Source organism: Balaenoptera borealis (genome assembly GCF_965194805.1).
Source record: "Balaenoptera borealis genome assembly, chromosome: 7".
Lineage (NCBI taxonomy): Eukaryota > Metazoa > Chordata > Mammalia > Artiodactyla > Balaenopteridae > Balaenoptera > Balaenoptera borealis.
The window spans coordinates 129,373,547-129,388,300 of NC_138864.1; the positions used below are offsets into that span (position 1 = coordinate 129,373,547).

The 14,754-nt window shown below is 53.2% G+C and overlaps 1 protein-coding gene across 2 annotated transcripts in view; it reads right to left on the minus strand.

Moving 5' to 3' along the window:
• Nucleotides 1–14,754, minus strand: part of PTPRN2 (protein tyrosine phosphatase receptor type N2) — a 708,877-nt gene that overhangs the window by 37,126 nt on the left and 656,997 nt on the right. For both annotated transcript variants that reach the window (XM_082398840.1, XM_082398839.1), the window contains 2 exons: nucleotides 9,290–9,363; nucleotides 3,088–3,165 (listed from right to left, as the gene is read on the minus strand). In XM_082398840.1, the coding sequence (XP_082254966.1) occupies nucleotides 3,088–3,165; nucleotides 9,290–9,363 (152 nt within the window). The remainder of the gene's footprint in view (nucleotides 1–3,087; nucleotides 3,166–9,289; nucleotides 9,364–14,754) is intronic.

A 14,754-nucleotide genomic window follows, 5' to 3' on the forward strand; every position in this document is an offset into this window, starting at 1 on the left:
ACAGGAGAAGGAATAACCTGCTGTCTTCAGCTCCCAGCCTGGGCTCCTTTGTGCCGTGGGAAAGGGGATCCCGCCGTTCACACGAACCCGCCTCACAGGGGCCTTTCCTATGGGAATTTGCTCACCACAGACACAGAATAAGCCCCCGTGAGCTCCTCCCTGGGAGGGGCCTCAGAGCAGCACCCAAGAGCTCAAATAAAAGGAAGATGCTTCGATACTTTCTGTAACAGGTGCTGAGTTCCTGGGTCAAAACTTATCAAAGGCCATGAATCCAGACAACGCGATGAGACATGAACCCTTACTCAGAGGTTTCTGTTCAGCCTATTGTCTTTGACACAGGAAACTTCTTATGTTTCAAATCAGGCTCTGTTCTTAAAAGAGCTTGCACTTCACTGTGGCTTTTGAGAAGTTCTGCCGGCGCTGTTTCCTCCTCGCGCTTTCTGCTGAGCCCGAGGTGGCAGGGGGGAGCTGGACTTGGAATGTTTGAGGATGTCGAGCCTGTGACCTTGGTGAGTTATTAATAAAGAGCCATGCTTGCTAGATGCCCGCTTCCAGAATATGATTTAGAGGCCAACCCAACCAATGTGACTGTGCTAGGAAGCAAATCACAAGCCATGAACTGCCCTCCGTCCCAAGGCCAACACCTCTTCACTGTGTTCTGCCTGCATCCGGACGCCCTGAGGCCGGGGTGTGGAGACCATGGCGTCTCTCAAGGGCTGTGGAGGAGACAAAGTCAGGCAGATCTTTCTGCTGCAGGACGGCTCCCAGGCTGTGACGGGCTGACGAGCCCAAGACATCCCGGGAGGGCCAGCCTGTTGGCCACAGAGTATCTGCTCCCACCTTGAGGGATGCCAGTGCTTCCCAGACAGTTTGATAAATGCTGACTGTGTCTCATAGTATCTTGCACTTCATCTCACCTTAATGCTTTTCTCCAGCTGTGTCATTTAGGGATATTTTCTTTCCATTTCGAGAACGTATACTCCTTGGTATCAGACCTCCATAAATGCTCTAGAATCCTATTATTATAAATACTGACAAATATTTGTCGGTATAAATACTGACAAATACTGATTATAAGTACTGACAAAATGAATTGTCCCCAACAATGGCAACTACTCGGAATAAGCAGAGAGAAAAGCATACCAGAGCTCCTGTGTACTAGCCACGTGAGCTGGGGCAGAGTATGAGCCTCTAGTCTCACGGGCTGCCAAGATTACAGGACAGAACGTATAAAACCCTCGGCACAGGGCCTGGTACACGCTAAGTGGTCCACGGATGTGAGCAATGACCAGGCCGAGCATCTACACGCCCTCAGGAACTTGTGATTCCGTTGGCAAGAGAAGCTTTCACGCGTGAAGTTACAACCGGGACCTGAAGTTGGTAAGAATGAAACTTCCCCTCTTTGGGGGTACTACACGCCCCTTGTAACGGTGCACATCGGGATGGTGGGTCAAAGCACAGTAGAAGCTGCGGTGATAGTGGGATTCTGTGGGTCCCTCATTCCGCCACACGACTCGGGATTTTCTTTATTCTGTGTGTCTGAGCACGAGGAGCCGGGGGTTGGCCGGGGAGGTGGCTGCGCAGACCCTGGGCCTCCACGGAATCCCAGCGACGCTCTGCGGGCAGAACCAGGACCAGTGGGCCCACGGCTCAGGAACACAGCTCCGCATGGCGTGAGGAAGACCCTCGGGCCCGGGCCCCAAGCTCCCCTCCTGGAGCAGCTCCGCCTGGGCTGCATGACCTCTCGGCAGGTTAGGTGTAACGGGGAGGAGACTCAGCCCTCAAGGGTGGAGGGACCAGCTTGTCCTCAGACTGTCCTCATGCGACAGCCTGATGGCTCTAGGCCATGATCACAGGGTTCAGCTTGGTCTTTTTTTTCTAATAGCGTGAAGGCACCACGAAAGAGCAGGGCCACGCAGACGTGTCCAGTCTTGGTTTCCTACTTGCTGGGTGAGTTACGTAGTCTCCCCAATGCTCGCTTGTCTTGCCTGGGAACTGGGGATGTTGACACCTGTGCGTTGATACGCTTACAAGGCAAAGAACACCGGGACACTCAGCAAATCCTGGATCCCTTCCTGACTCTCCGGAAAAGCCTGCAGAGACCATTCTCAAGGGTGGAGAGGACCACTGTCCCTCCTTGGGGTGGAGAGTCAGGAGAGGGTTGACTGGAAAGTTGGGAAAGTGAGTGTCAGACCACAGGGAACAGGGAACACGGAATTTGCCAACCTCAGCTAGTCCCTCTGTTGGGATGAACGACTGGGTTAGAGACGGCACGGCCACAGGACCCGAACGGCCCAGCTCTGTGGACCACACGCTGCTCCGGCCCCAACACCTGTGCCCTGGGGCCCAGAAGGCACATCTTCCTCATCTTGTCCTCAGGGGGCCCTTTGTACCAGTTCTGGGGACACCCGATGTGCCCGACACACAGGAGGGGGTTGTTACAGCCGCCGAGCAATGACGTGACCTCACGCGCACACCCCACGGTGCCACCTTCCAAGAGCTGCTCCCACGGAGCTTTGCCACGCTGTGGACAACGGGAAAGAAGCGAGGGGACTGGGAGAGGGAAGCCCACTGCCTCCTGATTTCCCTTCTATTGGCCAATGTTGACACGAGTTCTCAACGTCTGAGCCTGGCCTGAGTGTTCAGGACTTTGCTGAATGAATAGAGACCAACCTGGCCTGCAAAATGCATCATTACAGAGTATCCACAAAGAGAGAGACTATAATCTGAGCACCACCTTTTACCGTCATGAAATTAAAACTACAGACAAGAGATACATTTGAATAAAATATGATAATTTAAACATTTATTATTTCATTTCTTTATAGTTCATAAAATAAAGTGGCTAAAAAGGTAAGAGTCTTAAAAGTATTAAATCTCTCAAAGGGAAATTGTCACACTCAAGTTTTGGAAAAAAAGATTGATAATAAAAAATATGAAAGGGCTCATATAAATTCTGAAATCAAGGAACATCTGAGGAACACCTGTAAACAAATCTGAATTGGCTTAATTGAATCCAAGGCGTTATTCATGATCAATGTATTAAGATCTTATTTTCAGAACAAAATTTAATTTAAAAAGACTCACCTGCCAGAAGTCAGCCACGGTTGCGGGCAGCGGTCCTTGGGTGGCGATGTACGCGGGCTTCCTGGGGTCGTGGTCCATCTGCGGAGACAAGACCGCAGAAGAGAGACGAGCTGGAAAGCGGGTGAAGGGCCGGCCGCGGGGAGGGACGCGGCGTGTCCTGTGCTCAGGGTCCCGGCCCTCGACCCACACGTCTGCGGAGTGGGAGACCCGCCGCTCCGCCCCACGGCCCCTCCTGACTCCAAGCCGCCTGCGTTTTAGGGGGGGCCTGGGGCCCCCCGGCGCCTGGAGCCTGGCGATTGGGGCTGACTGTTTTCCTTGCCCCGGGATGGAGATAACTGAACAGCGTCGGTAGGAACCGTGACCCAGAGACCAGATACCAGCGCGTTAACCCACGCACAGGCCGTGCTAGGCAGGGTGGTGGGGACGAAGCGGGGGCACCCAGGGCAGCACTCAGGCCACCAACACGGGGACCCGTCCACGGGCGCGTGTGATCGCAGAGGAGTTCGGCCGGCGTGCACAGCCTCCACGGCCACCACTGGCCACGCACAGGGTTCGAGGTAACGCGGCCGAGGTTAGCACTGAGGGCGCTGTGCTGGTCAGAGGGCAGGGGCACGGCTGGGGCCTGGAGGGATCCAGCAGCAATGCCTCCCAGGATGAGTTACGCCCCTCCCGTGGCGGCTGGTTTCTCTTTACCCCGAAAGGGGCTCGGGCCCAGGGTCCTCCTGGGGTCTGAGAGCCAGTGCGGCACACGCTGCCTAGCCTTCCAGCAGCTGACTCCCCTGTTCTCTTTCCACGTCGCCAGACAAGGACCAAAAGCAAACAAAGAATGCCGTGGTGGGTTTCCTGGCTAGGTGATCTGTCCGAATGCAGCCTGCTGGCTTTGAGAGAGGAAGTTTGGCCTAAAAGACCTTCATTATAACATCTAATTCAAAGACTGACTAAGCAGAAAAAAAAGGATATGAGAACGAAGCCTGGAGAAGCAAACAGGATTAAATCAGAGGGACGGGGCTCTTTCCCCTCACACTGGCGTCCTAAGAGGACAGGGAGGGACCAGGCGAGGTGTTAGCAAAGACGTCCTTGCTGTCACCCCCTTGAGGACCGCAGAGGCCTCGCCCAGAAGAGAGTGGGAGGGTCTCCCCATGGTGTCAGGCGTTTGCTCACTTATCAGACTGTACAACATCCTTCATTCTTACCCATCCAGCACCAGTTTCTACGCTTTTGACACCAGCGTTTGATGAAAGATTTAAAATGCTCTGCACTTAAAGGTACCTGTTAAGAATACACCTCCCAATATGGTGAAAAACACAGAGGGTGCAACCACACATGATTCTACGGCGACACGTGAGGACATCACCTGAAAGCCCCCTCCGAGTTTGGGTGTGAGAAGAGCCCACGTGAGGCGCGTCCGCCTTAACACGAATCCAGTGAATCCTCCCGCATCGCCCGCCCATCAACACTTTCGGGGCCGATGGTTGTCAGCGTGAAAGGATGCCCCCAGCGCACCTTCTAATTATGTGCACCACGAAAGAGGGAAAGAGCACAAAAGAACAGGTGTAAGTTATTGTAACAGAACAACGTCTGACGCTAGCTGGAGGGTGGAGGGGCAGGAAAAAAACGCTTTTTGTGCATCTAATTTAGTGAGATTCGTAATTGAAACCGGAAATGCACAACACACACAATACAGGTAAAATTACGTTACTCTGTAGCTGAAAGCCCCAATTAAAATGTTTCAGTAGAAAAATGCTTGCCAGAAATAAGGAGTTTTATGTTCAAAATATGCATTTGTTGGGGGTGACAGCTATTTACGGAGACCCCTATCTCTTCCCTGCAAATAGTTCTGCATGAAAAGTAACACCCCACCTCCTTTTCAAGTGTGCTTTTTTGCCCAAAGCAATTCAGAGAGCAACACATTTGAAAATCGATAGTACGTTCAACCTAGCACATTTAGCGGCTTCCACAATGAGAAATATACGATTGAAAGTAAAAATCGGAACAGGGTTTCGGGAGGGTAAATAAGGCCCCCTGTCATGGGAGGTCTTGATATCATGGTGTTCCCATCTTCCCCATCCACTGCTCAAACTGAGACCGGGAACGGAGGACGTGGGGCTAGGGGTAAGGAGACAGGGGGTGCTCAATGGCCCATCACTCCCCTCCCCCTTGGCTGCGTCACATGGCTGCCACCTGGAAGGCAGTAAGTGATCACAGAGCGGTGACATGTGCCACCAGTTGAACAGTAACTGAGACGACCACCACCATCGCCTCATCCCGTGCACATCCTGTTGGACAGAAAATAAGTCTGGGCAGAAGCACTCTGTGCGTGTAGCAAAGATAAGGCCACGGGACTCAGCCCAGTTCTGGGCATCTCTGAATGAATGAAAGCAAAAATTTCACTAAGTGCACCGAAGTCTTACTACACTTAAGATCTCCAAGGTGGGATAAGCATAACTGGAGGAAATCGCGTCAGTTTCTACGGACACGACTTCTCCATCAGGAGCTCTGGCTGCCAAGCCAGCCTGGTGGGGGACGACGCCTCCACCTCCAGCTCCTGGTGGGGATGAGCACTGGCTTCTGCTGGCATCTGAGCTGAATCTTCCCCCGTTCTTCCTTGTTGTTTCCCATTTCTTTGTAGTGTACTTTTTATCTGTAGGACTGCTGTGATTACAAACACAAGCTCCAGCACTGTGAATGAAGTCAGGGTCTCTGGCCTCAGTCTCAGTGTCTGTAAAATGGGTGAAGCGGGGGCGGGGAGGCGGGACATGGTCTCTACAGGCCCTTTAGCTCTGGGATTCTGGGATTTTTTTCAGAAAAAGTAGACCCCCAAAGTTTGTGTTCAATCTACTGTTCATGTGGCTGACTGAGTCTTATGAAGATACCACATGAACTAGGGTGCCCGCAAGGTATATCCCTATGAATTTCTAAATGCACAGTTAAAAAAAAAAACCTAGCGATTTGGTTCAAGCTGTAGAATGACAGTTATAAATGACCATGAGTAACTAGTTCTAAACTGCATTTTAAAATGTAGCAATATTTCCCCAATGTTCCAAACAAAACTCGTCCTAAAAACTAAGCCTTCAGCATATTAAGACCAGAGCGCCTGTGTTCTGAAGCCTTGAAGGGTGACTGGCAGGGGTGGTGCCGGCTGGTGCGCAAGTGAGGGCAGGGCCGGTACTGCCCCCGGACCACCTGGTGGCCCAAAGTCTCAGGGAAGGTCTGGGCCAGCCTCTGGTAGGGGGGCCACGGGGGTCACGTCTCCTACCCTGCAATCTCACACAAGGTGAACAGGCAGGTCACCTTCCTGTATTCCTATCTGCCCACCTTACACCTGCTTTTCCTAACATGTAAAGCAAATTTCACAGATGTTTTCTTAAGAACAAGAGAACATCAAGCCTGAGTTTTCAAGTCACTTTTCCAGACACCAAGTCTTAATGTGAGAGTTTGCTGGGAAATTGTAGCATTAGTAAAATCAGTGGGAGAGAGTCTGGCTTTTTTTTTTTCATATGCTTATGAGTTGAGATTTATTTAAGAAAAGTATTGGCTATAAACCATAATTATACACATATAGATGTTGGCTTGTAAATCCGAAAACCAAGGAATTGGCCCCCATAGTTGGCCAATTTCTTAGGATGTTCAGGGCATCTGAGCAGTCATCCTTTTCTGAAGAGTCAGGCTGTATCTACTTAAATTTGTTAAACGCATTCTGAGTTTAAAAATGAAACCATTTCCCCCCTGAATAAACAGAGAAATGAAGAGTAAGTTTACTTTCAAGTGTTGTTGGGACGTTCAGACTCGTCCCTGGTAAGGGGACCCATGTGCTGCTGTGTTCAGGCCCGCCACCGCTTGGTCCACGCCCGACAGTGACCAAGCTCCAGCGCGGCCGATGGAGCTCTCCCGCAGACACCCCATGCGGGGAGGCAGAATTCCCATTTACTTTCATGACCTCTGATTTCAGAGCAGAGATTGCACATTATTTACTACTGGATGGCTTCCTGAAATTTAATGAGGACTAAGTACAAACATGACAGATGTCGTTATTGTAGTTTTATCCTGCACGGTCACGGGCTTCTTGGGCTCTCACTGTAAGCTTCTCACTCAATTCTGCTAGGAAGCTCATTATCATCAGACCTTCAGTCATTTCAGGAGGAGGTACCGAGGATTTCTTCTAGTTCATGCTTCCAACACAAATTTGCACAAAAAAGAACTGTGGCATGAAATAAAAGGAAAACATAAAAGACACCGAAAAATCACTTGCCTCTCCTGGCCTCACCTTCTGACCCAAGACCCTGCCCCGTCAAGCCTGAGAGGCTGTTCTGAATTTCCACCAACAAGAGAGAGATGGGGAAGGCACAGGAGTACGGGGATGCTGGTGGGCGGCCTCTGGGAGAGATGCAGCTTCTCACCAGCACCCTGTCCTCACTGAGTCCTAACTTTAGCCTGAAATAGCTCCGATGTCTGGAAGCCGGAACCCATAAAATGGGGGAGAGTCGGGCACCCCCCAACACTCAACTCCCGTCTCTGAGACGTGAAAAGAATTGCTTTATTGCTCGTTCTGGCCCTGTCACGTGGTTCATCCCAGGGAAGGAGCCCAGCGGGAAGAAGGCAGCTCTTTCCCTTCTACAGACCATCACCATGACCCTTGTGTAGGGAGCAAGTCCAGGCAGCTACAAAGCCCACCCTCACCGGATGAGACATGCGTAAATCAGTGGGGCTTTGGCTTGGTGTTTTGAATTTAGAACTGATGGAAAAATACCAAACTCAACAAGTGTGTTTATTGAGAAAGACTCATTGAACGGCTCCAGTTAGGCCTCTGAACACAGACGGAGCCAACGTTTGAGGTCTACTCTGCTGGAGGGAAAGGAGTGACTCCTTAAAAATAACCCCAGAAACAAAGGCCTGAGCTCGGACGGGTGCAGACAAGATGCTTCCCTCTGAATCCCTTTTGCACCGCAAGTGTGTTACACTGTGCCCTCGCTGTGTGGTTGTGAGGTGTCAGGAAATGGGGCTGACCCACGGCACCCTCGAGTCATAATAATAAGGTTTATACAGCAGATGCACTGAAATAGATGGAACCACCACGATGGCAGCAGTTTACTCTCAGCAGTTCTGCTTGCGATCAGACGGCGAACTGTCTCGTCCAAGGTCACCACTGAGGACAGCAGGGGCTGTCGTTCGCCCAGGGCGCTCTCACGGATCCAGAGATGACCCAGGCCCGCCCGGCCCCCTCCCCCCTCCCCCATAGCCTCACAGCGCCGGAGCCCCCAGGACGTGCTGCGTCCTACACGCCCGTATTTGACTGAAGCCAACGTGAGAACTTAGTGAGATGTCCTGACGCTCCCCGAAGACCAGCGTCAAGAACCACGGCTTAAGGGGGACACAGCCCCACCTGCTCCTGTCGCTCTGCTGCGGGCCCAGGTGCGCCCACCACGCGCCCTGAGAACCCCTGGCAGGTTCCTCCCAGCAGCTACTGACCTACACTCACCCCACCTTCCAGCCCCTCTTCTTTCCCCTCGGGCGGCCCCCGACTCTCCCCCGCGCCCCCTCCCCCGGTGCAGGGCAGGAAGCCGCTAGGAAACGGCCGCTGTGGCCGTGGGGAGCTCTCCGGAGGCTGGGAACACCTGCCGGCCAGAGGGTCTCAGGACAGAGACGCTCCCCCGTCCTCCATCACACCTGCTGCCCAGAGAGGCGCCGCCGCACCCCCTCCCTCGAAGGGAGGACCCCGCCCGCTGGAAAGACCGGAGGAGACCAACCAGCAGTGTCCGACCTGCTTCCACGTCACCCATCACTTCAACACGTGCCAGGTTTGGGTCTGGTTTTTCCTGTTTCCCCCGAACAGGGAACAAGTGGGCCTAGGAACCCTTTACACAACCAGCTACGAATTTCCCCAAAGTCACGGGTTCCAGCAGTAACTCGTCAGGGCGCTGTTGCTGGGCCCCTGGGGGGACCAGGCTCAGCACCCTGGCACCACGTTCCCTTTGCCCGGGACTCAGCCCCGCCTGGGGACCAAGCCATCAGGAGTGGGCAGGGGGGCAGAGCACCAGCCCTGGTCCCTGGTGGAGGGTAGTTACCTGGCAGAGGCTAGTTAGCTGGTGGAGGAGGCTGGTTACCCGGTGGAGACGACTGGCCATCAGCTATCGAGCCAGTGCCCGGCCGGCCCGCTCCTGCCCCCCGCCCCAGGGAGCCTTGGTGGGTGGCGGGCGGTACTCACGATGGGGCTGGCGTTGATGTAGTCAGAGCTTCTGTGGCTGTTCTCTGATTTCAGCCGGATCCGGGAGTGGTCGTCTGCAAGCCCCAAAGCAGAGCGTTAACCCGTGCAGGGCGTCATCCAGGGCCACCGCTGCCCCCTGCCCCCAGGTCCTGCTGAAGGCAGTCAACGCACCTCCTCCCTCCCTCCCTCCCTCCCCCACCGAGGGTCCTTCAGCCCACGAGGTGGAGCGTCAGGGTGTGCAGGGAACCTCGTGTTTTTCTCGTGTCAAGTTCCAATGCCAAGGCTGGGTGCTCCTCAGCAGTAGCTCATGTAGGGTTGTTTGCCTTTAAATAACACGTATTTGGTAACACAGAGAAAATAAACATCAACATGGATATTAAGCTATTAGACCATCATTCAATACATACAATTTTGTCGTCTAGAGAAGGTGAAATACCCGAGATTACGAGAATGTAGCTTTACAAGGAGAAAAGAGCAAAAGAAAATGCAGCGGAAGAGGGCGCGGGGAGTAGTGTTCACGTGGGGACTCACCAACACAGAAACGTGCCTAAAACGGGCAAAATAATTGGACGAGTGTTGAGACCAGACGCTTCAGGGGGGATTAAGGACATGTGATCGGTCACAGCTTCATGTGTTTGCTATGTGAATCATCCCTAACTCTGGTTCTGGAGTAACCACCCTTCTGCGGTCAGTGACAGCTCTCTGCCTGTTTTCAGGAACCTTCAGGGCCAGCAGGGCACCACCGAGAGTCCCCGTTTCTCCCACCTTCCTCCCCTTCCTCCGCAAGGTGCAAACTTGAAAACGGGAAGCGCCGAGCTCCATCATCTTGTGCGGCGGTGAAGGCCTTCCGGCGGCCCCCATACCGCCTGCTTCTGCTGAGAAAACAGGCAGCCCGGCTGCAGCCCTGGAGCTCAGGGCTTCCACGGTGGTTAAGTGTGTTACCCCAAGTCCAGAGTCCTGGCATTTCAGCCGCGTCTCCCCACCTCCTGCTCCCAAACCCTGGGAGCAGCTCGGCAGTGGGTTCAGGAGAGCACGGGGGCTTTGCTGTGGTTTGTGTTTCTTTTCTTCCTCTGGGAGATTTTACTTATTTACTTATTTTTTGTTTTAAACAGTTCTGGGGCTTGGGAAACTTGGCGAGGCCTAAACTGATTGAACTTGGAAGGTATCGTCCACTGGAGACTGGACGCCATCCTATCCGTCTTATTGAGGTATTAACGTTGGCTTTTTCCTGGCAGAGACAAGACAGGTAAGAAACATCTAGAGACAGGGAAGGGGTTCACGCCTGACGTGTTTACCTGAGCACAGGTGACACGGACCAGACGCTGTGGAATGTTCTGAAGGTGTTTACAATGGCAGCTGCCAAAGCCCCCCGCTAAGGTGTGACCAACGGTTCAAAAGTCCCCTGGACTCAATGGCTTCGGGGTCCTGCACAGATTTATTCTTGAGAGACTGAAAATTGGCTGTGGCAGGAAGTTGAAATAAAACCCACGAGAAAAGTCGGTCAACTCTGACATTCCAAAGCGCTACAAACAATCAACCCCAAAATGAAGTTCAAGAGGCCCAGTTTCTCAGCGTGTGTGTGTGGGGGGTGCGCCCAGACACATCAAAGCCGGAGATGGGGCGAGCCGCTCGGAAGCCGGGCCCTTCTCTGAATGGGGACCGTGCCTTCTGCCCACACACAAGCCTGGATACACAGAGCAGGGCTTCTAGCTGATTCCAAGGGGTTCCCGAGGGTCTCCCAGGAGCCCCCCTCACTGCAAATATTCTCCACAAGCCCACTTCAGGCATTGCTAATAGCAGCAATTGGGCTGCTCCCAGTGTCTGAGAACCCGTTACCCAGGGCAGGGCTGCTGGCCATCGCGACGGAGGGGACCAGGGAGCAGGGCCCAGAGCTTCAGAGGGCGCCGATCACACCCAGAGCAGAGTGGCCCCCTGGTTGTACTGAACAGGCCCAGGATTGGGGGGCTGCTGGGTCCCTCTCATCTCCACGGGGCCCTGCAAGCAACCAGCCTCAGTAAACAAGTGCCAGCTGGATTTTCTAGTCGGAAAATCAAGAAAACGTGTCCTCAGTTTGGGAGTCTCGGTGAGCTTGACCCCCGATGGTTAACGGGAAAAACTGTTTTGAGCAGGGACGGAGCCTAAGCTTGCTGTGAAGACAGCTCACAGCATCCTGCATCCCTGCGGGTACCGGTCCAGCCACCTTCATCCCCGCAGGGCACGCTTTCCAAGATGCCACTGCGCCTGGGACAAGGGCTTCCAAAGCTCAGAGTTCTACCTTCCCATCACACATTTGATATTGCAGCAATGTGCTGATTTAAAAATTAACAGTGAATTTTTTTTTTTTTTTTTTTTTTTAGTGTGGGACCATCTTGAACCTCCCTCTGAAACACCGGGGGCCATCCCAGAAGGGCCAGAGTCCGGCAGAGGGTAGGCTGATGTAGCAGGGACGGTCCAGTGGACATTTCACTCGGCTGGGCAAGTCTCAACTATTTCGTGGTTCACTGTTCCTGTTCTGAGGGTGGCTGCTTGGATTCTTTGTGATGCACATGGCAGACAAGGCTTCCTGGCAGGATTACTGATTCACTAGAGGTCAACAAGCGGCGTGGAGGTGAAGCCAGGGCCGGGCTCCTGAGCAAATAACCCCCTCTCTCTCCTCTGTGGATCGGCTGAATACTGTTCCTTTGTCTTCCCCGTTATAAACACACACCACAGAGCAAGAATTTTTACAGCTGCAGCGCTTACGTTTTAATTAAGAGCTGGGTGTGTCCTTCAAGATCTTGTTCTGAGACTTCACTCAGAAGCCAGGAAACAAGGAAATTCAGGTAGTGTCTTCCCGCTGTACCTGGCTCTATAACTGAGTTATTTTCCTCTCATAAGATCCACAGTAGTAAATTTTATCAAGGAGGGAAGGAGAAAAACACCTATTAAGAAGAAACTTGCTGAATTAACCCTCTGTGCCTGTTCCTTTTCTGAACCCCTGAAGAATTTATTGTGTACTGTTCCCGTGTTTAAGAACAGTGCTTCGAATTTCTGTAGCATTCTACCTGTCCTAATGTTTCACATGTATTATCCTCCTTCTTCCTGGAACACTGTGCTATAGACAGAATAGAGTCCATTTTCCCATTTAGGTTGAAGAAACTAAGGCTCTAAAACATCAAGTAATCGACTTGGTAAAGACCACAGAGCTAAGGGTCCAGGCTTGACCCAGCCTGGCCACCTGCTAGCCTGGTGATATTTGGGTAAATGATTCAATATCTTAAAGTGTCAGATTTGTCATCCAAAACGTAGGATAACGATATCTAACTCACAGGCTTGTTGTGATAAATGGCTTCTATAAAGTGCTCACGTAAGGCCTGGCAGAGAGCAAGGGATTTAGGAACAAGTTCAAGATTACAGATGGACACACACCTGACAGAAAGTCAGCTGAACTGGCAAAACTCACTGTGTGGTATAGGATGAGTTGTCAGTAAATACAGGATGATTTTCATAAATGCCAACAGAAGGAGTAAGGTCTACAATTGCTTCTTGATTATGACTAAGGCAAAGGAGCCTTGGAGAGAGGGAGATTTTGGAGGACACTGCGGCTTAACCATTCAGGCTTCCTTCTAGCCCGTGCCATGCGTAGCCCGTGCCCACGTTCCACCAGAGCCCCCCCAAGGAGAGTGTGTGGAGGCCTCCCCCGCCTGTGACATCATCTCCTAACATGGATCTTTAAGGAGAGCGTTTCCTTAGGCTCCCTGATCGTGTCCCTCCCTCACACTGTCTGAGTGTACTGATACGTATACGAGTCAACAGTCTTCACTTCCCTAATAGACGAAGGCATTGATACTGCTGGCGGTAACACGAGTTAGGCATCTGTAGAAGCCGTGAGTTGACACTGGCACTTGCCATGGGGATTTCTTCATCCGAGTGGTCTGTCAATATTCCCCTGGGGCCCTGCAGCTGTCTCAATTTTCTGTTAAGATTGAGATGAAACCATTACACTGGCTGATGGCATTTTCTCTACTCGGAGTGTATGGCTGGTGCAAACATGCGGTGCGTCTGTGACGGGCCAGCACTCTGCCTGGGGGGCTCTGAGTCTTTCATGGAGACCCCACACACCGGGCTGTGCTCACAAATGGCACCAGCGGCACCACTTCCTTCCTGAATTTCCTGGGTCCCCTGACGGGTTAGCAAACCGCAAACATCACCTGAACTTCTCCACCAGCTGTTAGCGCCAGTCTCCCGTTCCCAGCCAGTCACGCCTGGAAACGTCTTCATTGACTTGGCCTTGTCACAGCTGAGGCAGAGCCATAAATGTTTGTATTTTGTCTGTTTCGGGACTCTGAGAAGCTCAGTGTACGACACGTTTCTCCACAGCCCCGGGAACCGGAGGATGACGGCGTGAGCGCGAAGCACTCTTGCTCTGAGGCGGTGAGTCCTCCTTGGAGGTCGGCTCACACTTCTTCCCACCAGTGCCCCTTCCTCAGGAAGCCCGTGAGCAAGGGCTCTGCTCTCGTGAAGAAACCCACACCTCAAACCACAGGACCATCAAACGTTTGAGGAGGAAAGCAGACACTCCCGCTCTGCGTCTCCCTGGCTCAGTGGCGGGCAGAGCGGGGCGTCTGGGGCCCAGGGTCAGCACACCTGCCGGCACCCACGGCCGCAAGAAGGCAGGCTGGTTCCGTCCCCACCCCGGAAGCTGCCCCGCAGTGACGGCCCACAGCCAGAGGCTCACGGCTGGCTTCCCGGCTCCAAACACGCCCGAAGCAGGTCCCGGAGGCACACGCGTGGCCTGAAACGTGGTCTGAAGACCTCATCTCGTGTCTCATTTCTTAGTTTCACCAGCTTCTCTGCGGATCTCTCAAAAGGCAATCCCAAATAGGATGGCCACCCAGCTCGGCGGGTGAGTGACCATATAGGTGGGTGACAGGGGCTGCAGCACAGCAGGAGCCCCTGTTCTAACCTTGCTGCTCAGCGTCTGCAAGGAAAAGGTCCCTCTGGGCTCGGCCTCTGTGCCGAGCAGGAACCGGCTCCAAAGGTTTCAGGTAGTGGCCTGGCACCGCCCTGCCAACCACTGAGCCGTCCAGGGGGGCCTGGTGTCGAAGGTTGAATTGTGTCCCCCCAAAAAAAGATGTGTGGGTGCACTAGCCCCCAGGACCTCGGGCTGTGGCCTTATTTGGAGATGGGTCTGTACAGAGGGGATGGAGTGACAAAACGGTCATATGGGTGGGCCTCAGCCCGTGCCTGGCGTCCTTATAAAAGGGGGAGTTTGGAATCAGACACAAGCAGAGGAAGGATGACGTGTAGACACGAAGGCCGAGGAGAGGGCCCGGGACAGACACCCCCTCGAAGCTCTGAGGGGCCAGCCTTGTCATATCTACCCTTGTCCTGGACCCCGGCCTCCAGATGGTGAGGACACAGCTCTGTGGCCTGGACGCTCCCGCCCCCGGAGTTGAGGCTCTGTCTGGGCCTGGCTTTCTCAC